Source organism: Dreissena polymorpha, chromosome 5 (assembly GCF_020536995.1).
Source record: "Dreissena polymorpha isolate Duluth1 chromosome 5, UMN_Dpol_1.0, whole genome shotgun sequence".
Lineage (NCBI taxonomy): Eukaryota > Metazoa > Mollusca > Bivalvia > Myida > Dreissenidae > Dreissena > Dreissena polymorpha.
In genome coordinates, this window is record NC_068359.1 from 31,221,488 (window position 1) to 31,249,370 (window position 27,883).

The 27,883-nt window shown below is 36.2% G+C and overlaps 2 protein-coding genes and 1 long non-coding RNA gene across 3 annotated transcripts in view; 2 read left to right on the top strand and 1 right to left on the bottom strand.

The window, feature by feature from the left end:
- The window catches only part of LOC127831905 (uncharacterized), a 33,885-nt gene that overhangs the window by 39 nt on the left and 5,963 nt on the right, over positions 1-27,883 (top strand). The gene's annotated exons all lie outside the window — the stretch shown is intronic.
- Positions 1,898-4,181, bottom strand: LOC127831908 (uncharacterized). The gene is made up of 5 exons (XM_052356996.1): positions 4,017-4,181; positions 3,568-3,772; positions 3,216-3,352; positions 2,354-2,525; positions 1,898-2,183 (listed from the first exon to the last, which is right to left on the bottom strand). Exons 1-5 carry the CDS (start codon positions 4,053-4,055, stop codon positions 2,050-2,052), a joined length of 687 nt encoding a protein of 228 aa, XP_052212956.1. The 5' UTR covers positions 4,056-4,181; the 3' UTR covers positions 1,898-2,049.
- On the top strand, positions 16,862-27,654 carry LOC127831917 (uncharacterized). Its single transcript, XR_008026553.1, has 3 exons — positions 16,862-16,894; positions 26,844-26,904; positions 27,428-27,654. It is a non-coding gene; the product is annotated as an uncharacterized LOC127831917 (long non-coding RNA).

A 27,883-nucleotide genomic window follows, 5' to 3' on the forward strand; every position in this document is an offset into this window, starting at 1 on the left:
AAATTGGCTTGTTTCTCTGTTAAAGCGAGACTTTCAATTGGAGATGGATCTCAAAAAGCACCTAAAGCAACCGTGTACATGATTGTTATGAAATTATAATATTTGCTTATGTGCTTTGTTTATTTTACTAATTTGTTAAGAGTGTATTGGGTAGGGTTTGCTCTGTTGACAAACACATTTTTCATAATTCTTGTATTATTTTAGTTAATACTGGTAGGACGTATTGACACTTGATTTTAATTAAAAAGCTATATATTTTTGAAAAAAAAATTCATTTTTGGAGTGTATTTAGCTTTACAGTTTCGTATCCAGCTGGAATATAAACAAAGACTAGCAGTAACAGGGTGAGAATTGCTTTTGTTTGTTTGTCTATGCCTTAATAGTTTATAAACCATGTTTTCAGATAATGAATTCAAACAGCGTTCTAGTTAAAATGAAGGTTGTTAAGCCGCTGGGTACCAACCCCAGCAGGGCTCCAACAGGCAAGTTCCTGTCCATCGTAGGACCAATCCTGCAACTGGGCCTAGATGACCCAGCTAATGCTCCAAGAGCCCATTATGTGGGGGCTCATACCTGGGAAAAACAAGTCTGGAAGAAACGAACCAAATCATTAATATAAGAACATGTATTACATGTGTCTGACAACTTATCATATATTTATTTCACAATTAAACAAAGGAAGAAATAACACTTTTTTGATAATGATAATAATAATAGTAATAATAATAATAATAATAATAATATTATTATTATTATTATTATTTTAAAAGGCACTATCAAAAGTAATAGCATTACACAAACCTTTAAAGCGAGTATATACGATTTTTTATATGTGTTAAATGGTAATAAATTGATAAAATATGTTACAATAACACAAAATAGGCAAGAAAAAATATACATTAAATACGAATTTCATAAAATGCAGCAAAGACAAATTAGCGCCCTGAGTCGATTGTGACGATGATATTTTCCTACAATAACCAAAGCATTCGTATTTTTATTAGGACCAGAGTTAGTGTTCGTGTGTCGTATGAATAAATATCGTTGCAGAAATTTAAAATGAACCGTTAAACAAAGTTTAGATTCACATCGTACATGCATGATATACATGCTGGCGAATTCGACTGTACAGCCCTTTTCGATTTCAGAATTAAATATCTGGCATATTTCGCATTTTTTGACACATGTTCTTCTAAACTTTTATTTTATTTTATATTGAAAGATATATATATATATAATCAGTTTTTTACACATCTTATATAAATTCATTTATATTTGACAAAATCGTATATACTCGCTTTAATACTGATATAAATTCTATATTTACAATCCTCCTCCTCCTCTTCCTTTCGTTTTAACTGAAAGATTGTCTGTTTTTTGGTATAGTATTGCGAGGGAAGCCGGAATCCATACCTATCCGGTATGGTGACCACAAACCAAACACACATGCTTCCGGGAACGGGGATTAAACCCGGGTCGCTTTGGTAAGAAGCGCATTCACTAATCACTGTTCTAACCGGAGTGCATGCGTATATGCAATATAACAGCTGTAACTCCTTAAATAGTATGGCGCCGTATAGGTTACTTGTTTGGTAATACGTGCGACACATATTCGAGATGCTTATAATACCGAAACTATTTCATATTGTGGACACACTGGTTATGTTTTACCCTTAGTGATAATCTAGACTGATGTGAATTATAAACAATAATTAACATTCGGAATATGGTCTAACAAACTATTTTTGACTGTCTATTGAAAGTACTGACAGGAGTTTGGCTTAATTGAAGATAGCTAAATGTCTTTTTATAACATCGTCTACTTTATATCCTAGTTTAGAGTATCTGTCCCTCAATCACACCGTTTGTGTCTTTTAAACATACGACAACATATATCTAGTGGAGTATGTCTATTTAATAATATATGTATATTTGCAGACTCATTTTTACAATTTCAATTTTGTTATTGCGAAGTTCAATTATATTTAGAGTAACAGATTAATGCCAGGATTTCCAATACAGGTGTCATAGCTCCCAGGTGAAGACGTCCTATCCACTGGTGGGCGTTTGACACACGGGGTTCACGTGCAAATTGATTTGTCCTCCAATATTTTGCACTTGTGTACCACGACATTGGAGACCCTGCTTACAAGGACATTCAAACGTGTGACGCGCAGTGCCCACTGAAAAGAAGAATCATTTACTGTCCTTTAGATGGATCGCGTTTATGCCATCATTGCATTTGGAATAAAATAAAACATATTGATTAACACCAAATGTTAATCAGCAAAACAGAAATCGTTTAAATGTGTATGTTTTTCTGCTGGTAAAAGAAATTCAAGGAGGAGCGTACGAGAAGCAGTGCGAGAAGCAGTGCATGTTTCGTTACGCTGTCTCCAAGCCCGACAATAGCCCTGGTCCTCTTGTCTAAGCGTGTCCGGGTGGAACACACAACACATGTCCTCGGAGCAGTCCGCATCGGACATGCAGGTCTGACCGCTGTACGTCACTGTGTCCGTCAGGCTCTAGAACATATACATCTCCAGTTTAACCTGGCATTTGTAAGAATCCATTAAGACGCCGAGATTGTTATAGACACAAGGCTGGACAAGATTGCATTAGTTGATTTAACAAATTTGATTTGCGACATTTGGAAAGATGACCGTATTCAGACACAATTTTAAAATGAAATCGGACTAAATATCTCAGCCCAAAAAAGGAAATTCGTGTTTGTTAGTGATAGCATGTCACATGTATATACTAATTTTAGATTGATATCAACACATATCGTTGTTACTTGTTCAAATAGTAATTGTGTTGGCACAGAGCATATATTACGGTATGCTGTATAATACATTGATTATACACAGTAAAATCTACATTTTCTTATGCCATATAATGTAAACATATGCGAGGTGACCATTATCTTAAATTGTCCTTAATGGTCTTAAGCATAAATGAGCCACGCTCTATGAAAAGGAGGTTAAATGCATGTGCGTAAAGTTTTGTCTCAGAATAGCCTGTGCAGTGTGCACAGGCTAATCATGGAAGACACTTTCCGCAAAAAATGGATTTTCGCCAAAAATGACTTACTTTAAACGAAAAACACCATACAAGCGGACAGTGTCGTCATTGAATAGCCTGTGCGGACTGCACTGGCTAATCTGAAACGACACCTTACGCACATGCACTTTTCACAGACCGCGTCCGTTTACATTTTCCGGGTTCTGACATTGCGGCCGCTCGTGTATGATCTGCGTTGCGCTCTCATGAACCACGAGGCCTCGACACTCCAAGCCGCTCTCGCACGGACAGTAGAACTCGAAGAGCTCCGAGTTAGAAGGATCGTGGCCTGCCAGATAGAATAGTGAATTGAAAATTGCATATCCAATGTGGGTAGGTTTTTTAATGTTCAATGTGGTTCTTTGTCGCGATGGAGGGCAATATTAAAAATTGCAACAACGACGATTTCATACGAATTTGCTCGAATGTACGGGACATCTTGTTTCGAGTTTTGTAAAAAAAAAAAAAAAAAAAACGCACAAAAAAATAACAACATGCAATTACCGAGTGGCCAACAAGATTCTGTCTCTTTCCTGGCGCGTCTGCAGAAACCGTGGTCATGTTGGGAGTACTGTTCGAACAAAAAGCGTTTGCGCGACCCGGGATGACTGAGCGGATTGTGGACACAGCATTCTCCATATGGGCAATCGCTCTGCGTCTTGCACGGGGCGCCCTCTGGTGGAATAGTCGTCGCTGGGAGTGCATAGACCTACAATACAGAATATTACAAATATGTCACACAAATCTTGTTTGTGTCCGTTCAGCTCGACTTTCCAACACTTGCTTTAAATAACACAATGTCTTGATTTAAACCGTGAACAACTTAGATAAATAAATAATTAAATAATTTACACATTGAGAGTCCAAACATCAAAACTGCGTGAAAGAAATATATTATTTCCGTTGTATTTTGAATATACATGTTAAACCATTAAAGAGTTGAACTTTCTCACAAGTGTTATGCCACACAAAATCACCAAAACTTGCATCATTTTTGTCACAACTTTTATGTCATTAAAATGATGTTGTGATTACAGTTTTATCTAAGTGACACTATTCCATAGCAAAAGCTTCGTAATGCATTATCTTATCATTATTTCGTTCAAGTTAACAAGCCATGTACACGAATACATTATATGCAAAATGACGCAGTCACAACATAGGCAAATGGGCGCTATATGCACATAAAGGGTCAGTCAAATAAGTTATGAATGCAATCGGAGTTTCATTTTTTAAATGTTTTGCTAACTCGTAGAACTTTAAAGCATGTCGCAATATCTTGGAGTGTAACATATTTTGCCGATGAAAAAATGTTCTTGTTTCATTTTTTATACAGAAATAGTATAACTTTAGGGCCAGCTATCGATATTGCATGGGTCTTTTTAGCGAAATACTTTATTTTTATAACACAGTTCATATTTATTTAGCGAACTACTATATTTTCATTAACACATGAAAGCATATTTGCGTTATAACTTTTAACAAAGTTATCCGAAAAATTATTAAGCCAAATATTGTATTGTTATTTACACATTACTGTATTTTGGGTGATAACTTTCAACACATTTCATATAATGTATGAGCGAACTATTATATTTTCAATGACTCATACATGTATCTTGGGTGTAACCTATGGGCAACTGGACGTGCATGCTCATTGTTGCTTTTGAACTGTTAGTGACTTTAAATAATCCTATCCGAAAACGCTCGGGTCTGTATGTTGTACGATAGAGTGGAAACCATACTGAAAATATTGACGTAAACATAAATATTGGTATGTTCCCCTGATATACCAAAATCATGAAATATCTATCAATAAATTCTAAACATGCGCAAACTCAGTTCTTTAGTTTTGACTTCCATAGCTTAAAATGTCGCTTACCGGTACCTATATATAAGTGTTTTTGTTCGCCAAGTTTATTTAGCTACAGTTATTTAGATGTCCGGTTAACGCAGTGGCCAAGGCGACCCGGGTTCAATATAATGCACTCGGCGCAAGTGAGAAGGCTGGTGGTCACATTTCGGACTGGTTGTGGTAACCTCCGGGGTTCTCCAGCTTCCCCGCTGCACAAGATAACACAAAAATGAATTCAAAATTCGTCACAATTGTCGTTAATCTCGTATGTCAATGGACCCTTTTCACAATAGGCAAAAATTGATAAGAGGTTACAGTATACTAAATACTTTTGGTGTTGAATGCTATACCCTCTAAAAAAATAAAAGAGCGCCATTTATTCTCACAAGACACAATTCTCTGTATGGGCACTTTTCATGACTATATTTTTTAATATGTCTGTGTGCATGTGGTAGGGAAAACATTGTTGTATACTACAAATTCAGTGTTTTGCATTTAGGTTTGAGACTACATGAGACTTTGACAGATGGCGTCAAACCCTCATGAAAATTATTAAGCGTTGCAACGCGAAACGATTGAATAATTTGGAGAGTTCCCTTGTTGTCGTTATATTTTGTGACACTACGAGGATTGCTAATATAAAGTATAAACTACAACACTCATTGTATGAGCGCGGATGGTCTAGTGGTATTAGCGTTAGACTTTTAGTCAAGGGGACCATTTTTAAATAGATACAATGTTTACATTTATCAATCTAAAGCATTTAATGCCAAACTTCAATATCTGCCAAAATCTGTGAAAAGGTCCGCGTTCATACCCAAACACATTACAACGCCCAAATGAAAACATGACAAGGTTAAAAAGTCAGGACTGTTTTTAATATCTAATGTTGAAACAGAAGAAATATAACTCTCATATTTTTTAACGAAGTAATAACCTCTCTTGAAGATATGATCTCTCTGGTGGGATACTTAACTTCATTTGATGTCATCAAACGTTTTACCATGCACACCTTCGCGGGTCTCCTCAGTGCGACTTTACTTGATCTAACACTAGTAAATTAATTTATTTGAAACGTATGTGTGTATTTCGAAAGCCTATGAGGTTCTTCCGCAGCTCAACGAAAGTTTGGACGAATTTTGAATTTCCCGATATTTCGTTTTAACTGAAAGACTTTATGTTTTGGTTTGGTGTTGCGAGGGAAGCCGGAATCCATATCTATCCGGTATGGTGACCACAAACCAAACAAACATGCTTCCGGGAATGGGGATTAAACCCGGGTCGCCTTGGTAAGAAGCGCATTCACTAAAAACTGTTCTAACCGGAGTGCATGCGTATAGGCAAGATAACGGCTTTAACTCCTTAAATAGTATGGCGCCGTATAGGTTACAAGATTGGTAACACGTGTGACAAATATTCGAGATGCTTTTAATACCGAAACTATTTCATATGGTGGACACCCTGGGTATGTTGTACCCTAGACTGATGAAAATCTAGACTGATGAGAATTTTAAACAATAGCATTCGTAATTTGGTGTAGCAAACGAATGCTCGATTGGTCATTGTCGGCTCGGGTACTACTTACATGTACCCCGGGTACTGTTAAGTATACTTACATGTACTCCGGGTACGGTAAATCTACTAAAACGTACCCGGAAATTTTAACGCTAAATCGGTCGTTGTCGGCTATTTTTTGTTAACTTAATTGTGTTCACATTAATGTCCATTTTCTGTAAAATGGCCTCTATATTATTGGAACTCATGCTCAAAAATTATGTTGATGTAGTTTTTTTTTTAAAGAGAAGAATATCGTTTTACGGTAATAGGTATCACGTTTTACGACTGCGGATTTTGGGCGGGAATACAACTCGGGTACAGTCTAATGTCGACCGGGTACGTTTAAGTATATTTACCGTACCCGGGGTACATGTAAGCATACGTAAGAGTATCCGGGGTACATGTAAGTAGTACCCAAGCCGACAATGACCAATTGAGCCAAACTAATTGTTGACCGTCGATGGAAAGTACTGGCATGAGTTTGGCCTAATTGAAGATAGCTAGATGTCATTTTATAACATCATCTACTTTACATCCTAGTAAGTTTCTCTTAAAGTTTAGATTAGCTGTCCCTCAATCACACCCGTTTGTGTCTTTTGAACATAAGACAAAATATATCTAGTAGACTATTTATATTCAATAATATATTTATATTTTCAGACTCATTTTTACATTTTCAATTTATATGTTATTGCGAAGTTCACATATTAAGAGCAACAGATTAATGCCAGGATTTCCAATACAGATTGTTGTATATTGCGTATTTATTATGTGAGCGTCAACACTAATGTGAAGGCAATATCACAAGATACACGAGCTTCTATTCTACGATTTTATTGCTATTAGATAGCTAATGCGCAGGGCTTATCACCGGAGCGGGATAAAGCGGGAATCCTTAACACGTGGTTGATCACGTGGTTATTGTAATGTTCTAATAATACAACATTTCACTCTTCATAAATAAAAGAAAATTGAACTGCATGTTTAAATCAAAATATAACAAGATTAAAGTTTATGCATAATTATAGAACATGAAGTTGTCTGCGTATTGAATGATTATAAAATCAACGGTTGTCATACTCCGCTCCGTAGAAGCGCGCATTCTTCTTAACTACTCTCCCAGACCGTGTTGCGTAAGAATTGTCTAAAGGTATGACCTGGGCAGTCTTGGCTGAAGCAGCTGATTGGGGTTCCTTAGGGGTATTTGCAAGGATGTTGTAGTCGGGTACAGATATGTCTGAAACATTTTCGTTAGTTTTGTGTAAAGCAATGCGATTTCTGCGATACACTACTCCTTCTCGCGTCTGTACGGTGTATTTTGAACACTGTTTGACCTTGCGGGCATTGATAACCTAGGGGCACAGCGCTTTGTTTGTAATCGGCAATACTGACTTAGTTCTGCGATTGAGTAACAGCTGTGCAGGGCTGTAGCCACTGTTGAGTGGTGTGTTTCGGTACTCTAATAGTACGACATAGATGTTCTGATTGCTATCCCTAGCCTTTTTCATAAGTTTTTTGGCGATGCCTACACTTCGCTCGGCTAAACAATTTCCTTGCGAGTGTAACGGCGATGATGTGGCGTGTTTGAAATGCCACGATTTTGCAAAGTCAGCAAACTCAGTGCTAGAGGACTGAGGTCAATTGTCACTATGCAGCACGTCGCAAATTCCGTTGCGAGCAAAATGTGTCTGCAATTTTCGAATTACTGTGTACGATTTTGTGTCCGGTAGAAAGTCAATCTCGAAGAAATTCGAATAATGGTCCACTGTCAGTAGGTAATTCCTATTGTCAAAATGAAACAGGTCTGTTGACAAAACTTGATAAGGCCTGTCTGGGAATTCTGACGTAATCATTGGCTCTTTAGCATTCAAGTCTCTGTGAGTGAGACAAATTGGGCATTGTAAAATGTGGTCTGAGATTTGCTTTTGCATGCCAGGCCAAAACATACAGTCTTTGGCCCGCTGCAGGGTCTTTGTCACGCCTAAATGACCTATGTGTACCTGTCTGATCATGTCGGGCTGCAGAGATCTCGGAATAAGGAGTGTTTGACCTCTGAAAATTAGGTCATCCTCATAAGACAGCTCATCCCTATGATTGAAGAATTCCGTAATCACGGGGTTACAATTTGACCGAGATTCTGGCCAGCCATCGAGTATCGTCTGCTTTAGAAGTTGCATCTGATTGTTGTCACGAATTGCCTGTCTGATTATTTCTTAACGTCTGTCAGTCACCAGCAGTTGCTTTCTGACCGAATGAACGTGTGTGTCCAATCCGTCAATTAGAGTTGGGTACGTGTCATTTACTGAGTGTCTTGACAGATAGTCTGAGACGGGTATGTCTTTACCACGCACATGCTCCACAGTGATGTCGTATTTCTGTAATGACAGAAGTAGTCTCTGCAGCCTCGGAGGCGCTGCCGATAGAGGTTTTTTTTTTTGATTGACGAAATCGGTTTGTGATCACTGTGAACAGTCACGTGTCGACCGTACGTCAGTGGGTGGAATCGCTTGCAACCAACCACAATTGCAAGTAGTTCGCGTTCAATGTTTGCATACAGCTTCTCACTTGCGGTCAAGCTTTTTGAAGCATACACAATTGGTCTACCTTTCTGCCACAGGGAACAACCTAACCCGTTTTGAGAGGCGTCGTATTCAAGCACAAGGGGCTCCTTGGGGTCAAAGTAACATAGAACTGGTGCATTCGTAATCACGGCCTTGACTTTTTCGAAAGCGCGTGATTGAGGGTCATCCCAGAGGAATTCTACCTCCTTTTGCAACAGGCTCCTAAGGGGGCTGTAATCTCTGCGAGATTTGGCGCGAATTTTGCCAGGTAGTTGACCATGCCTAGAAAAGTCTCTAACTCGGCTCGAGTTTGGGGGGCTTTAAGATCCGTAATTGCGTTTTGTTTGCTACTGTCGGGTTTCAGACCTTGACTGGAAACAACATGGCCATGTCATGTCTCTTATACAGTGTCACTTTGACTATGCCTGCTCTTTTTGGTACCCTGGTCTTATTCAATCACTTAAAAAAAGGCTTCAAACTACACAAAACAAGATGATTAGGTTTGTTCTGAATATGGATAACAGATCACATGTTGGTCAAGAACAGTTTTCACATTTAGGTTGGCTGCCTGTTTCAAAACGAGTAGAACAGATCATACTTTGTCATGTACATAAGATTAAAAATGGCCTTGCACCAGAGTATATGGGTGAGAATTTTAAGCCAGTGTCTGGCGTACATAATCGTTGTACTAGGTCTAATATGGTAGCTCAGCCAGAATCTGATCATTTTGCTGAAAATTTTACATTTGAAGACTCTGGTCGTTTTTCCAAACCAAGAGTAGGAAGTTTTGGTTCTAAAACATTTACATATAATGGTATCTGTTTATGGAACAATCTTCCTCAAAACATCAGGGATGTACCTAAACCTAACAATTTCAAGGGTGCCATCAAGAAACAGTTTTTAGAGTCTTTATTCGCTTTATTAGTCCATTTTTTATTATGAATTTTATGTTCTGTTAAAATACTGTGATACATTTTTAAGTCTTATGATCAATAAGATGCAAAGATCTCATAATTATTCTTAAACTTATAGTATGCTACAAAGTGTGTTTATTAACTACATATGCAGTGTGTAACTTTCTTATGCAACTTCTGTGATAATAATGAACATGTGATTATATTTGTTCATTCTTAATCAGTAATATACTTTATTAAACAGTACATATTGTGATACATATACATTATTAAATATCTAATACATGACTGTTTCATGGTTACTGCCACCAATATCAAGGACCACAATGGAAATAAGTGAAAATCATTTTTCTCTTTTTTGTGTTATCCTTGGTATTGTGTGTGCATTCCATGGTTTGCTATGTATATTGCTGTGATAATATATTTATATTGTCTGCATTATGTAGTAACTATGTAATGTTAATATGTTTATCAAATAAAAATCAATCAATCAATCAAAGAATGGCACTTCAGTCGCACCTATAATACATTTGTCCGGGTTAAAACGGACACCCTTTTTTGAGCTAGTTTGAGCGCGTTGCGCAAGTTTTGATCATGATCCGCCCTTGACCTGTCACTTATAAGAATGTCGTCGACAATACAATGGACTCCTGGTGAATTTTCAAAAATTTCATTGCATTTCTGCATGAAAATGTCACCCGAGGAACCTTCCGAACGGTGTCGAAAAACACGTCAGTAGGGACGACTCGTGGTCAAGTTTCACACTCCAATAGGCATGTGTAATATCAAGGATGCTAAAGTGCGTAGCTCCTGATAAGTCATTCGTAACTCTAACGTCGGCATTGGGTAATGGGGCCTGCATATAGCGTCATTCAAAGCTTTTGGGTCTATGCATTCCCTGAGTTTGCCTGTCTTAGGTTTCTCTATAAGAACTGTACTGTTAACCCACGCGGTTGGTTCGGTGACCTTTGTGATGATTCCATCGGAAACCATTCGATAAGCTCAGCCTTAAACCTAGATTTTAGGGCTTCTGGGACTTTGCGCGGGGGGTTCACGATGGGGACTGCATTTTCTTTCAAATGCAATTTGGCATAACCTGGGATTTCCCCTACACCGCTGAATAGCGTTTTGAATTCGGACATCACAGTGTCCTTGGTAAGAGGCGTCTGCTCTTTTGGGGAGTTTTCAACTGAATATGTCAATTTGATCAATTTTAGATCAAGTGATGATTTGAGGCCAAGTAGTGGAGGGGCTTTGTTTCCGACTACATAGAATAATGCGTCTATTTTGTCTGATAAGTGGGAGCAAGGGAGACGTACTTTACCTATAACCTTAATTAGGTCACCTGAGTAAGAGGTGAGTTTACTGTCGGGGGGTTCCAATGGGCTGCTCAGCTTAAGATTGCGAAATGTATCGTGAGGGATTATATTGCACTCACTTCCTGTATCAATTTTTGAAATTGACCGGAGTCATATTTGGCCCAATTTAAATTTGTACAAATGCACGGTCTGGAGATTGTGAAGAATGTGCACTTACCACGTCAACGAAGTACGCTAAGGTGTCGCCGGAACCACTGTCACTGTGTCCACAGGCACCTTCCATAGAACTATTGTCAATGTCATGCACTGACTTGTGCGCACTCCGTTGTTGTCTACACTTAAAGGCAAAATGGTTGAGTTTGTGGCACTTTCTGCACTGCTTTCCGAAGGCAGGACAGGATTGTTTGTTTGACCCATGGTTGTTGCCGCAGTTGTCACAGGGTTGCTGTCCACGGGGTTGCTGTTGTTGTTGTTTTCGGTACTGCTTATGCGTTGCCTTGCGTCGTTTCGGTCCTGATTTCCGCTTGGAGGCGATAGCGTCCACTGGTGTTGCCGTTATTGACGTTGCGCCGGTTTGATTGGAAACAATGTTCATTGATGCCATTTGATGTTGGCAGTATTCAAAACTTTGAGCAATCTGAATTGCCTTATCGAGAGTCAATGTGTCACCCACGATGATCAGTTTTTCACGAATTCGTGTGTTGTTGGTACCGATCACTAGTCTGTCCCGGATCATCTCGTCTTGGATGCCATTGCCTTTAAATTTACAATCTTGCGCTCTAAGGCGGAGTCGGGTGATGAACTTGTCGATTGAGTCTGCCCCTTGGACTTCATTGTAAAAACGAAATCTGGCGAAGACAGAGTTGAGTTTCGGCTGCACGTACGTTTGAAATCTCTTGTAGTGTGCCTCTAGACCTTTGTTTTCCTCGTCGGAGAGCTGCCAATTTTGATATACGTCTCGCCCTTTGTGTCCAATCCATAGAAGAACGTAGGCGATTCTTTCTTCTTCTTTTTTGTCCTTTAATGGCCCTTTGAACACAAGTTCGGTGTGACGCTTGAACTTCTCCCATGCTTCAGGTAGATTTGAACTCTCGCAGTTCATGCTGGGTGGTGTAATTCCTGACATATTCATTGTCACTGTTTAGTATTCCGCGCGTCGTGAACGAAATCCAGTTGATATCAGTTTATGTGAACGTACAGTCCGTTATTCTGACACCATGTTGTATATTGTGTATTTATTATGAGAGCGTCAACACTAATGTGTTCACAAGATACACGAGCTTCTATTCTACGATTTTATTGTAACATATTTACGGTAGCATATGAGCGTCTATACAGTTGCGCTACTAGATAGCTAATGCGCAGGGCTTATCACCGGAGCGGGATAAAGCGGGAATCCTTAACACGTGGTTGATCACGTGGTTATTGTAATGTTCTAATAATACAACACAGGTCTCATATAGCTCCCAGGTGAAGGCGTCCTATGCACTGGTGGGCGTTTGACACACGGGGTTCACGTGCGAATTGATTTGTCCTCCAATATTTTGCACTTGTGTACCACGACATTTAATACCCTGCTTACAAGGGCATTCAAACGTGTGACGCGCAGTGCCCACTGAAAAGAAGAACCATTTACTGTCCTTTAGATGGATCGCGTTTATGTCATCATTGCATTTGGAATAAAATAAAACATATTGATTAGCACCAAAAGTTAATCGGCAAAACAGAAATCGTTTAAAATTTAAATGTGTATGTTTTTTCTGCGGGTAAAAGTAATTCAAGGAGGAGCGTAGAAAAGGAGTGCAGGTTTCGTTACGCTGTCTCCACGACCGACAATAGCCCTGGTCCTCTTGTCGACGCGTGTCCGGGTGGAACACACAACACATGTCCTCGGAGCAGTCCGCATCGGACATGCAGGTCTGACCGCTGTACGTCACTGTGTCCGTCAGGCTCTAGAACATGTTCATCTCCAGTTTAACCTTGCTACTATATTTTCAATAATTCATACATGTATCTTGGGTGTAACTTATGGGCAACTAAACGTGCATTCATATGTACGAGGGAGTAAGTAATTGATGTTATTTTATGTTATCGTGTTTTTTTAAACGTTAATAACTGAGGATATGGGGATTGTTTTTGATACACATGCGTTTATGGTAGCCCCTACTGGTGACATATCTACTAAGTTTTTGATGCGAAACCTCAAAATAAAAAGTTGTAATTGTATGTTTTTTGTGCAATTCAAAATAGTTCATGTCTTTATATTTACTTTTGATATATTTGTATTGTTCACAGCGAGTGGTTTTATATTATTTGTGTTTACTTATTTTTACGTTTTACATGATCACAACGAGGCCGTTATAGTACTTACTTGAATTATTTAGAATATTGCCTACTTGTATTTTATGTAGCCTTTAATACAATTTCGTATATGTTTTTTTTTGTATAAAAAGGTTATGAAAATAATGTGTGTTCAGGCCCGTAGCCAGGGTTTTGAAAAGGGGGGTGCGAATTTTTGCCATCGACGATTGTTATTGAGCAACGAAGTGGCGAAGAGGGTATGTGCAGGAGAGGATGTCCGCCTCCTGCAATCAGGGGCTTTGGAGGTCCTCTCCCTAGAAAATTTTGAAAATGAAACGGAAACTACTGCATTCTGGTCAATTTCTAACTGTATTTAGAGACTGAAGTTATAGAGCATTTTTAAAATTAAATTACACTTTCAGTGACCATACTCAGTCACTGATCGACATGTATATGATATAACATACATGTATTCCCCACCACGTTTTTCAATAACCACCTTTTTTATCAGTCACGGATATACATAATTTGATACGGTATTTAACCCGACACTAGTATGCGCACACACACTTTGTTTACATAATTATGCAACAACAAATTTAAAGAATGTTAAATAAAACAATAAGAACGGTATAAAATATCATTATTTATTGGAACCTTGGAATCTTGATAAAATTTGTGTGTTTCACCATTCCAACATTCTACCATTCATAAATCGAGCAAATTAAATGGAAATATTTGATTTTTTTTCAAAACAATTGTTTTTCTGCTACTATGGATAGTACCAGAGGGTAAGCATTGCTCTAAACGTGCTAATAGTGTATTGTACAACAAACACTGATTAGCAAAACTGGGTCTTCTCTAATCTGCATCAATACCAAAAAGAAATCAAAATGGTATGACTGGTTACTTTATTTTTTTAACTATTTTTTAACAAATAAGTTATCTTTTTTTCTAAACGAATTTCAGAAAAATATAACACTTACGGCTTCATTAAGACCCTTTAATCCAAAACTACTGGCCATATGGTCTCAAAGTCCTTAACAATCTATACCAGGACTTCGAAGAAAAAAGATGTACTTATTTTCCCATTATATGCTCAAGATTCGTCACAGTTGATGAGCATTAAACGTTAACGTCCACCTGATCATATGTTATAACGTTTTAAATTCAAAGTCGTGGCTTCACCATTTTGTTATGATATCTATTAAAGTTATTGCTTTAACATACATTAATAACGATGACAAAAGTTATAAAACAATCATTTAGTACCAAATATCTATAAATAAGTATCGATTTTATACGGATTAGAGTGCCAGGTTAATAATTATGCATTATACAGAAAACAAATATCCTTTCATAACAAAGATTCCAATTCCATTTTGCGGGGACCGGCTTCCTAGATCTTCTCAAATGTTGCTGTCAAAACTTCTGTTGATTTCAACAATTCTACGGTTAAAAATTGTAAATAAAAATCACGCGCTATCTTGGGAATGACTTAATCGAGAAATAAATTATATGGTGACCTGTCGGTTGCATATTGAATACAACATTATTTTAACGCTTAAATACGAAGACTCACTGGGTTCCTGGAAAAAAAAACAACCGCTTTTGCGTCAAATAATGTTGGTTGCAACTTATAGTACAATTTTTTTACTCGTCAAAAAAGATTGGGTGCGAACGCACCCAACGCACCCCCCCCCGGCTACGGGTATGGTGTTATTTTACCCACGAACACGGTTTTCGAAACAGATATTAAACACTTTGAAAGCGTTGAGCAGGTCCTAAATATGGTTCTGGTTAGCTAATGTTTGTAACAGCTTCTCTCTAACAAGCTTCAAGTAATGCAGGGTTGGAGAACACTATCCTGAAACTTTCTTTTTTGGAAGCACCCTAATATAATGCGGGCAACAAAGAGTCGGGTGGCGCCGATGATACCCCTGACATCGAGCAGATAATACAGTTTCGCACCAGTGCAGCTGGTGGACCCGTAGATTACACGTAGTTGACTCGAGTGCATATTCATATCAGTGGTAATGTTTAATGTAATTATTACGAGTATAGTAACCATATTTACATTTCATGCTGTACATCAACATTTGAAAGTAGTTCCTATTTGAAAAGAGTTCCTTTTTTCGTCTTGCATACAAGCCATTTAATTACTAGTAACTGAGTTATGTCTTATGTGGTAATTTCAACCTTTGGTTGGAGGCTTACTTAAAAGATGAACTTTTAGGCGTGTGTTTCTCTTGTATGTGGCTTTTGTGGGAATAAGGCAACCGCCACAGTGTTTCCTATCGGTATAGCATCACGCTTACTGGTTAATGCTGTATTGCATTTATTGGAATCGGAGAAATCTCTCTTTAAAAATGATATCAGGCTTGCACAACCCGAATAAAAGAAGAAGCACTGAAATGAATGATAGAAACAGTAGATCTATTATTTGTATTAAAACATGCACCTATGCTTCACACAGTAATGTAAGTATTGCATAACCTTATTTTGAAACATGACGTATGTAAACATGTCGAAATAATTGTATGCGTTCCAAAACATATGTTTTTATCGAAGATAAATTTTCTTGTCACTGTTTGAGAGTTACTTTACACATGAGTCAATGCATCTGATTATTGTGTTGTTTTTCGTTGAAAATCAGCTTCAATGTCGTCACCTCCCATTTCGTCGTCGGGTACCTGCTTGAAAACAATGTAAGTTTCTACACACTTTCATCAGTCTATTTGACCTCTAAAAAGTATAGGTTACAGCATACTTAATACTTTTGGTGTGCAATGCTATACCCTCTAAAGAAATTAAAAGAGCGTCATTTATTTGAAGACACAATTCTTTGTATGGGCACTTACCATGACTTTATTTTTGAATATTTCTGTGTACATGTGGAAGGGAAAACATAGTTGTATAATACAAATTCAGTGTTTTGCTTTAAAGTTGGAGACTACATGAGACTTTGACAGATGGCGGCAAACGCTCATGAACTGAAGAGAAGCCGGTCAAAAGATGGCCTTAAAACAGTGACCGTTGATTCGCGTCGAGTTCTTTCTTACATACTATATGACTTATCTGTTTTATTGTGCAAATCAAATCGGCTTGGAATGCTCTTTAAGAAAAGGTTTGGTTATTAGGGTGTCTACGCGCAAACTTTGACTTTTTGAACTTTTTGTTAAAGTTATTGCGTTCTCGCTGAATTTGTTAAGGAAATCTTTTAGTATATTGTGACCTGTTTGATTATGACGTACTAATTATGACGTCATAGTTGTCAGTAGTTTCGTTTTCGATCGAAGCGACAACACACGAGAATTATCGCAGGTATAAAATTGGCTTGTTTCTCTGTTAAAGCGAGACTTTCTTTTGGAGATTGATCTCAGCCAGCACCTAAAGCAAGCGTGTACATGATTGTTATGAAATTATAATATTTGCAATTTAAATTGCTTATGTGCTTTTTTTGTTTATTTACAAGTGTGTTAAGAGTGTAGTGGGTGGGGTATGCTCTGTTGACAAACATATTTTTCATAATTCTAGTATTATTTAAGTTTATACTGACAGGACGTATTTACAATTGATTTTAATTAAATAGCTATATGTTTTTGAAACAAAATATTTCATTTTTGGAATGTATTTAGCTTAAAAGTTTCGTATCCAGCTGGAATATAAACAAAGACTAGCAGGGTGAGAATTGCTTTTGTTTGTTTGTCTATGCGTAAATAGTTTATGAACCATGTTTTCAGATAATGAATTCAAACAGCGTTCTAGTTAAAATGAAGGTTGTTAAGCCGCTGGGTACCAACCCCAGCAGGGCTCCAACAGACAAGTTTGTTTCCATCGTAGGCCCAATCCTGCAACTGGGCCTAGATGACCAGGCCAATACATTCAAGAGCCCAGTACAGTCAAGTTATCATTACCGGATCATTACCCATAGCGGATCACCTTGATGTTGAAGACTGCGTATCGCGATAAATATTTGACATTTTTATATGATATTTTGCACACAGCATCTCCAAGGCCTGTTCTTTAAAACGCATTGATTGAGTCGTAATCAGAGATACTCTTTTTCAAACATTTTGGTATGTTTTGCTGACATAAATATATGACTTTGTTAACTTCCGTCTCGTTTACAAATCGAGGTTTAACATTTTTCTCGGCCACATGCTATAACTCTGTTTGAAAGTAAGAAGTTTACGCATTAATTGAAAGGCCATTTAGTAGTCTTTCTGTCTGCAAAAGTCCATTTCAGTTTTGATTCGTGTTTAAGATTTTGCAACACCTTAAATGAAATGAAGAATTAGGGCAATAACGGATCAAGCATGGTAATATGCGTATTGATAATCAGTGATTTTTTTTGTCCAAAATGAGCGCCGATATTCGGCTTCTTCCCAATTGCAAAAATCGACGATTTTCCCCAAAAATTTGACCAAAATTTCCAAAACAATGACCAAATTTTCCCAATAAAGCCAATAAGACTACAATGTCATTTAGCGATAATTTTGTAGAACGAGTGCAGATCCAGATTGTCGAGTCGTCGCCGAACGACAAATGACTTACGTATTGTAGCCGAATACAATTTTACGTTGCTATCCACACATCTCTCTCTATGTTGCGGAGAATACCGACCGTCGATATATCCCGATTGAGCAGGCCTGTTTTTTACACGCGTCCAAGATACTACGTTTGAAAATAAAAAATTACAAATATTTATTAGAAATCTGCACCGTGAATGTGCGTCACGGAAACCTGTGTTGGAAAATTGGAGTTCATTCAACTCACAAAGTTAAAGCATTTAAGATGAGTTTCGTTCAAAAATGGAAAGAGACAAACATGATTTGATTTATATGTTAGTGGATCTGTGTATAATCAGATTCATGTGCATATTCTGCTTTATTATGTTTGCCACGTTGTACAGTTTACTGAAATAGCATTAAACTGAGGATGTCAAGTGCAAGATATTGAAAGGTAAACAAATAAAATATATTATTTTAACTCCATTTAATACATAATTAACACAGCAAGAACACTAAAGCGTGTTTGTAAATATTTGTTAGTATTTTCACAATATGATATTTAATTTAAAAAAATGCTGAATTAAATTAATACTCTTAAAGAGGTTTTGAATAAATGGTGTATTTAAGAATCTATAGATTATTGCAAGTTTAATATGCATGTGGAAGGATATTAACTAAACGTTGTCGTTATTGTAAGAAGAGATTAAAGCAGTGCTTTATAATATAAAAATGCTGTTAAACATGCACTTAACTGTTTTAATTCTGTTCTTATAATCATATTTATAATGTTTTATGTTTCCCAATTTCATGGTTTATCGCGCTATTTTTCCACATGTCATGGTTTATCGCGCTAATTTTCCCAATCCAAATGGAACAGGCTGTAACAAAAAAAATCACTGATAGTATATTATATAAAAATATATGCAATATATTATATTAAAATATATGCAAATCTTGTTGATTCTTACAATAAATAATCTCAATCTTAATGTTTTATTTCTGTTCCATGTTCAATATCGATGATTAGATATGATTCAAACAATTTACATGGTTTATAAGATGCCCATATCTTTTCGATATTTTTAGGATTTTCAACAGATAATTCACACAAGAACACCATGCGTAAAGTCAGGATACAAGATCACATATAGAAAACAATTAATAAAATGAATATAATTTATAACTGGCAATTTAACTTGATCATTGTAAACAACACACTTCATGTTTCGACAGTTCAAATAGCGTGTTAGATGCCCCCCTGAGTGGTTTAAGTCACGTGATCCGTTATGGCTACAACTGATCCGTTCATGCATGAATTCTGCGGCGAAAAAAAGGTATCACAAATACATTTTGCCTGCGTTTAAAAATAAGACTATGTGCTGAATCAGTAAGCAAAGGAAATATTTAATAAAACTGGTGCAAAAGAAGTCTCAAAACATTTATTGCTTTTCATCAGAACAACTAAATTACGCTACTGATCCGGTAATGGTAACTTGACTGTATGTGGGGCTCAGACCAGGAAGAAACAAGTCTGGTAAAAAACGAACCAAATCATTAATATAAGAACATGTATTAAATGTGTCTGACAGTTTATCATATGTTTATTTCACCATTGAACAAAACACTGCCACCCAACTATTTATTTATATTTATCTATTTATTTTGGATTGAGGAAGAAATAACAATTTTTTAATAATAATAATAATAATGTAATTATTATTATTTTAAACGGCAATATCAAAAGTACAAGCATTACAAAAACCTTTAATACTGATATTAATACTAACAATCCTTCTACCTCCTCCTCCTCCCCCTCCTCCTCCGCCCCTTCCTCCCGCTCTCACTTCTTCTCCTCCTCATCCTCACGCTCCTTCTCCTCCTCCCCTCCTCCTCTGCGTCTCCCTCCCTCTCCCCCTTCTCCTCTTGCTCCTCCTCCTCCTCCTCATCATCATCATCATCAAATAATAATAATAATTATTATTATAATAGTTAAATAAATAAACTAAATAGCAATACAATTACTGATAATAATAATAATGTAAATCCTTCTCCTCCTCCTGCTCCTCTTTCTCCTCCTCCTCCTCATCATCAGCATCACCATAACCATCATCATCATCATCATCATCAAAAAATGTTTACAATAATTATAATTATAATAGAACAATAAATAAAAATAAATAAAGAAATAGCAATACAATTACTGATAATAATAATAGTAATAATAATAATGTTAATCCTCCTCCTCCTTCTCCTACCCCTGCTCCTCTCCTCCTTCTCATCATTATCATCATCACCACCACCACCATAATCATCATCATCATAACCATCATCATAAAAAAATGTTTACAATAGTGAATAAGTCGCGTATTTGTTTGTCAAAGCAAGTCTATATGCCTATAACTACTGTTGAGAAAAGGAAGATATTGTTAACAGTAACGATACTTTAATAAAGTTAATGTTGTACATATACTTGTTACATGCAAATTACCACTTGATCAAATACCTGTGATGATTAAAAAGGCCGAAAAAGACAATAAGAGTTATCATAAGTGAACGCTATAGTACATTCCATGTATTAAAGTTTAACTAATAGAATACCTTACATTTTAATAACTGCTTAAAGCTTACCTCCTGTGTCACATCTAATACAATTCCCAACCTTCTTCAGATATCTTGAGAGTTGATTAATAATAATAATAATAATAATGATACTAACTTAATTTCACGTAGATAACACATTAAGAAATAAGATTTCTTTTTTACAATGTGGTCTTCAAAAACACTGTATATGTAAATATCACTCAACTACGTCTACCTTACTGCAGTCAGCCTTAAAATAATTATAAAAGCAACATAACTATAATAATAATAATAAAATAATAATAATAATAATAATGATGGTTATTTCATTCTTTCATAAAAACACACAATCACAAAGCATAAAGATGAAAAAATACCCCAAAACGGTATTTTAATCGATACAATCAACATACACATCAAAACAAGTTTTGCGTTTGTAGCAAATGATTTTAAAAATGCCGTTTAAAGGAAATAATGTAGGTGCTTGTCTTATTTTATTTGGAATAAAGTTCATATATTTCTCGCACCATAGGCAAAGTACGCTTTCCGTTATTGGTTTTAAATGCAACAGATGATAAATCGTTGTGGGTGGTGGACCTAAGAACGAATGTATTGTTATTGGATACAAAAATAACGTCATCAAAATAATGAGGCATTGAGCCATCTAAAACTTTGTACACTATAGTCCCAACAAAAAATGTACACCAATTTTCAAATGACAACCAGCCCAGTTTATTGAAAATTGGAATTGAAGGAGAGGAAAACGGTTTATTCATAATTATTTGTGCAGCTCGTTTCTGTATCGAAATTACCTTCTTTAAATTTGATATTGTGGCTGAGCATCGTATTGTGCAAAATAGTCCATATGTGGTAAGATGTATGAATTGTAAAACAACTTTATTGTTTCATAATTTAGATAGGGTTTAATACGTTTTAATAAGGCTAGCTTTCAGTTGAGCTTTCGACAGACGGTATTTATATGCAGTTGCCAGAGATATTTGTCAACAGTTATTCCAAGTAAATTATGATGTTCAACTTGTTCAATAACAATGTTGTTGATTTTAAGTAATAAGGCGCATGTAGATTTATTAGCACTGGATAATACCATGCATTTAGTTTTGTTTAGATGTATTAACATATTGTTAAAAGAGCACCAATTTGATATTATATCTAAGTCATTTTGCAAAGTACGTTGAATGTTTTAATGTCAACATCCGCTACATGTAAGGTAGAGTCATCTGCATAAAGATCTAACGCTCCCTTTTGAAGGAAAAACGGCATGTCATTAATGTATATAAGGAAGAGAAGAGGGCCGTGAATAGATCCTTGTGGTACCCCGGCTTTTATAGTTTGAAAAGATGATTTTTGCTCCGACTTTGACGCATTGTTATCTGTTAGATAGGTAAGACTGCATCAATGTCAGTACACTCTCAGAGAAATAGTACATAGAATATCATGATCTACTAAGTCAAAGGCTTTTCTGAGGTCAAGGTATACTGACCCTACAATTTGTCTAGATTCTATGTTTTGTAGCAAAATGTAATAAAACGTACATTCCAATCACTAAATGTAAAGAAGTCATCGGGTGATTTTCACATTATTAACCAAGCATTGAAATCAATAGTTTTAGTCTAATAAGCACTATTTTTACTTGTCTTATTTAATCCAAGGGACACCAATACACAATTTCATGAACTGTAACTTTATTGCCCAATGATTTGTAATGATTCGTAAAACGCGCAGGCATTCATGTTAAATTGAAAGGGTTGTAAAAAAACGGTGTTAGATTTCAACGAAATGAATACAAGCTGCTTTGTAGCACGAAACTTAAGAATTTTGCTTTGGTAGATTATTGACTTTGGAAGATATCGGAGGACGAGGTAATATATTCAGTTTGAAAAATGATCACTGAGTAATGGTTAAGACAAAGAACAATAAGCATTGCAAAAACGTTAATGGTTGTTATAAATAATTTCTGACAGTGGATACTTATAGACCGCTTTAAATTACTTAGTTAAGCAATTCCCGATCCGTCATTCAAATGCTGTTCATATTAATTTCAAGCTAAGTATTTAATTGTTCATTGAATGATCTGTAAAATGTGTTAACATAATTGTGTACATCAGATGTAATGATCTAACAAAAAAAATGATGGTTTGATGATTTAAAAAAAAACAAATAACAAACACATGCGTTTATAAATATGACAATATATATAAAACGTGATATATCGTGGATGACATTAAGACAACATCCTTATAGCTAAGAATGTTATTATAGTTAACTTCCGATTATAAACTGAATTATATCTAGAAATATACCAATTGCAAATTAGTGTAATGATAAGTTAGACGCCAAAAAATGCAAATAATGCTTATTGTTTTAATGCATATTAGTACTTATAATATATGTTCCCAAATTAACGTTTTTTTTCTGTAAAATATTTTTAAACTCCCCGCTTTTAAAGCTGCAACGTACATATGTATGAGGCCATTATTCAAGTAATTATTTCCACTTACATCTAAAACAATATTGCAGGTATATATGTTGTATGTGTCAACGAGGTATGTTCGATATTAATCACCTTCAGTGACCTTCACAAAAAGTCTGAATACTAATAGGTGTCTTATAGCAGTTACAAGTACACATAGTTTGATTCACGTTGAATTTTTAGTAGATATGTCTCATCGTCCGCAGACTTTGAACAACGAAGTCGTTTCATATGCAGGATGGCCGCATTTTGTTCAGGGTTCCATTGTAAAGAGCTTTTATAAGTCTGCAACGCCTTAACCGATTGCCCTTCCATTTCCCAGCAATGTCCAAGCATATTTAAAGATGTATCAAAATGCTTCTGAAATCGCACGTTGTTTGGTTTGCCTTTTGCCAGTTCAATGTAGCATTTGATCGCATTGAACGCTTTCTTAACCTTTGGAGCGAATATGTTTGTGTTGGTGTATTGGTTGAGTTTCCTGTATGTAAAGTATTGAAGATAATAGAGGAATGGCTCAATGTGCACAGAAGCACAGTCAAAGTGTGTGTAAAAGGGCTTTGGAAGGCCTGATGGAGTGGTTGTTCCGATAAACCTTCGGTTAAATTCATATCGCAGGAAGATAGGCACACACATTGCCTCTGCTTCTCTAAAAGCCATGAATATGGGGTGCATTTGTTTGAAAGACTCTGCGTACGATTGATGAGCTGCCCTTTCTAATATGAAGGGATCCATTGGTGAATCGAAATATTCGGAAATATTGTTTGTCTGCTTTTGTTCTTCTATTTTATTTTCCACCTGTTCTAATAGTTCACAGGCTGCATCAAGCTCATTATTGCAGTAAAGGAATAAAGCGTATCGCATATAGCAGGACACTATTCCGGATTGTATTGACTTGCCAAACAAGTGTCTCGCACCATCGATGCCCGCTTTGCCAGGCCAATAATCTATCCATTCTTCAAGTGAACCTAATTTTCTATTCAGAATACATTTTCCTGCGCCCCGATCTAAATACGCTGAGGCGCCTAAGCTCGCCATAACTGAGATAACAATGTGCAAAGCGTAGCTCAAATTCTCTTTACTTTTACGAGCTTTAGCCAGTGTGCGTGATAAGTGTAAATTCAGTGCCATACATTGTTTTTCAAAAATAATGTGCTTCAAAGTGGCATCGCTGTCATTAAATTCAAATCCATCAAAAGGAGGAAGAAATGCACAAAACTGTGTTTTAATATAGTTGGACAACTCAGACATATAAGATATACTTTTATGTATTGAAATCATCCTATTTCGTTTAAGCATCGTCCCGACACCATCCATTTCTATTGTCTCGAGTGTTCCAGGAATTGACTTCAACATTTCTGACATTTTATTAAGAATTTGCAAGAACTCATGTCTGTCCATTTTCCCATCAAAAATGTTAACCATTTTAGTTGTAAAATGTGGAAAGTACCGGCGATTTAAGAAACGCCTCAAATTAGAAAGTACATATTTAACACAATTGACAAGATTGTTTTTCCTCCACACATCGCTCGGGATGTTTTCGACCGCAAAAAATAAGGCTGTCTTCACATGAAATGTGCTTATCGTGTCGACGCCATTCTGAACAAAATTCTCTTTTGTGATCATTTTGGCAAGAACATATGCTTTTAGGTGGACCATTCCCAAACTGAACATAAGTCGCCGTTCTGTTAAATTTGTGGAAATTCGCCAATAATAAGAAGAAGTATCGTACTTAGAGATGTTCGTACTTGTGGGGAGTACCTGTCGAACTATAACAACGCCACATTTCTTAACGTTATCGTACGTAAACATGTTTGTTTTGTTGGGAGGTCCTTGGGGAACAATAAAAACACCATATTTCTTGGCTTTTTCAACGCCTTCTCCGAAGGCCAGTGACCGGGGCGAGGCCTTAAAAAAATACATTCTGGCGGTAAACATTTACAGTAAAATGCGTAAACATGATCCTTATTTCCACAAAGTTGCGCCGGTCCATGCCATTTACTTTGTTTGATTACATCCTCCCTCTGTCGTGGAGCATTGTATAAAAAGTTATTGTTAATATTTCCAGTAAGTGTTCCATGTTCGTACTTGAGATAATAAAAAAAATCTGATATTAGAGCATTCCGTTGAAAATGTTCACTTAGCCAAGTTTGCCAATCGACAATTCGAAAATGATGCTCTTGTTTGTCTGGTTCAATCAAAGATAATTTACAGTACTGGGGAGCACAATACTGGGTGCTCACAACGATTACAACACTGTCACTCCTAAGCGATACTGTCGGCGCTTCGGAATCCAGTACTAAATGAAACATTTTAAAACACCATAATTCGTCAGTGTCGGAATTCATTCCTTTAGTGGTTGTTCCCTCGATTTGACTACCAAAATAATAAATGCGTCTATTGTGTCCAAACATTTGGTGTATATATGATTGTTCAAGTTCAGAATATTTATATTTCTTTCTTCTAAAGTTTTTTAAATCTTCACTGAAGGCGTGGCCATCAAGAATACGTGAAAGCATGAGTGAAAAGTCTTTATCATCTTTTAACGTTTTCCTCTGTTTCCTTGATGTATGTTTCGGTTTATTTCGCGCGGTTCGAGCCATTTTAAATGAGAAAAAGTAACGGAATTTCTCCGACCGGTAACAATATATCAACTCCAACAGGTTTTATTAAGAAGTTCATTTATAGGTCATCGTCCAATTAATAAGTGTAATCCGCATTCATTTCGCCTTACAAATATTAATATGAAACACACTGTAAAGGTGCTGTCGTTGATAAAAAATAAACGTCAAAGCAATTTACAACCCGTATTATAAAGGAATGGAATATCGATAAATTGTAATTCAACGCATCAGTGCCTTTTAATGATAGAATTTGCTAACAATTAGTGTGCACGGGCGTCGGCAAAGCAGCGGAAGGGGGGTATGAACATCACATAAACTTTCACTGTGATAATAATTTACGGAGCCTATTAGCGCGTGTGGGTTTGAAATAAAGTAGATTTAACTCATTGAGTAATACGATGTGTTAAAGGGTGTTATTTGTGTTACATGTACAAACAATATCAAGAATGTGCCTTGTATTACAAGTTTAAATAGTAAATTTTAACCTAAATCTTATCTTACTTCTCATTAAAAAAAAACAAGCAAACTGTCCATGTGCAAATATGTTATTGTCGTTTACAATGCATTTTTCCAATCATAAGATTATCTTCTTTCAATATTCCTTTCGGAAAGAGATTTCCAGAACAACATTCATACAAACCTTAGTCCGATTGCACCTTTTAGATTCTAATTGCATGACATTGGCTGGTGCCGCGATCTAGTCGAGCTTATCGATTCTTATTTTATTTGGATGTGTTTTTAGTGTCGGATGTGTGCGCTATGTTCCGTCGTTTCGAATGTTTTCCGTTGAGAGTGATTTTGCATAGACCATTATTATCATTTTGTAAATAATTCATTTGTGTGTATAGAATATGTTATGTGCTTTGACATAACTCAATATTGTTTATATATGATGAATACATAGTATTATGCCAAGTATTGTGTCAATTTACAGAATTCACAAAATTACATATTTATTTTTAGTTTTATAAATAAATTGAATAACACAATAACATCAGCACGAAGTTGTTGTATTCGTATTTAAATAACGTTTAACGACATCTGCCAAAAATGCTGTATTTCATAAGAATGCAAAGAAGTATCGTCACCTCGAAGTTAAAATTCTACACGACTCCCGCCTCCCTAAAGGTAAGCAGTTTGTGTCGCCTCTGCTTTAACAAGTCTGTTATATTTGATTTTTACCTGATAATAAGTTTCGATCAATAAACCGTGGTACGAGTCGCCATAAATTAAAGAAGCGAATGTTTTCACACATCTTTAATGAGAGTTGAATCGGCTTTGGATAACTACGTGCAGTAAAATTTCACGTCATTCGAATTAAATTACAATCATTCATAAAGAGTGGGTGTTAAAATTTTACCTGTTTATGAAATGATATACAAATACGATGTCGTATTATCTTTTTGGAATTAAAAAAAATAAAGACTTAATCATAGTACATGGACATATGTTTTCTATAATTATTTTTAAACCGAACTCTCTCTGTTAAAACTTATGACATAATATATCATTTCCTCTGTGTTGATGTTTGACAAAGGATTTGAATTTGTAAAACTTAGCTAAATATCTATTCATTATGTTATTTTCACAATTGCATCCCTATACAGTTGAATAATAGTGTTATAATAGGAATTTGACCTTTGTTTTAAAGGTGACCGTCATGAATCTTTTAGTGCGTGTTTTCCACACCACTGGCGTCTTTTCCCTGGACAAACAAGACGGACGACGGCTACGTGATTACATGACACGTCCATACACCTTTTGTATGAAAAAGGAAGAAATAGAACGTGATAAAGTAGATTTTTATTGACTAAACCAGAAACCATGATGTGTCCTTCACAATAAAGCTTACAATGTATTTGTAGTTTACTTGTTTTGATTTGACCATTGTTACTTATTTTAATTACAATTATAAAAAAGTTTGCATTTTGTATTAAAAACGAATAATTACACTTATGCAAAACGTTGATTTTTAGGCATCCCGTCTAACAGCTACATACAATAAATTAAAGTGCAGAAAATAAGTCCTTAAATTAACATGCAGCCTTATATTTGAGCGTTATGTACATGACATTTTAGTCAGTTGCAAACACCACTTCTGTCTGTG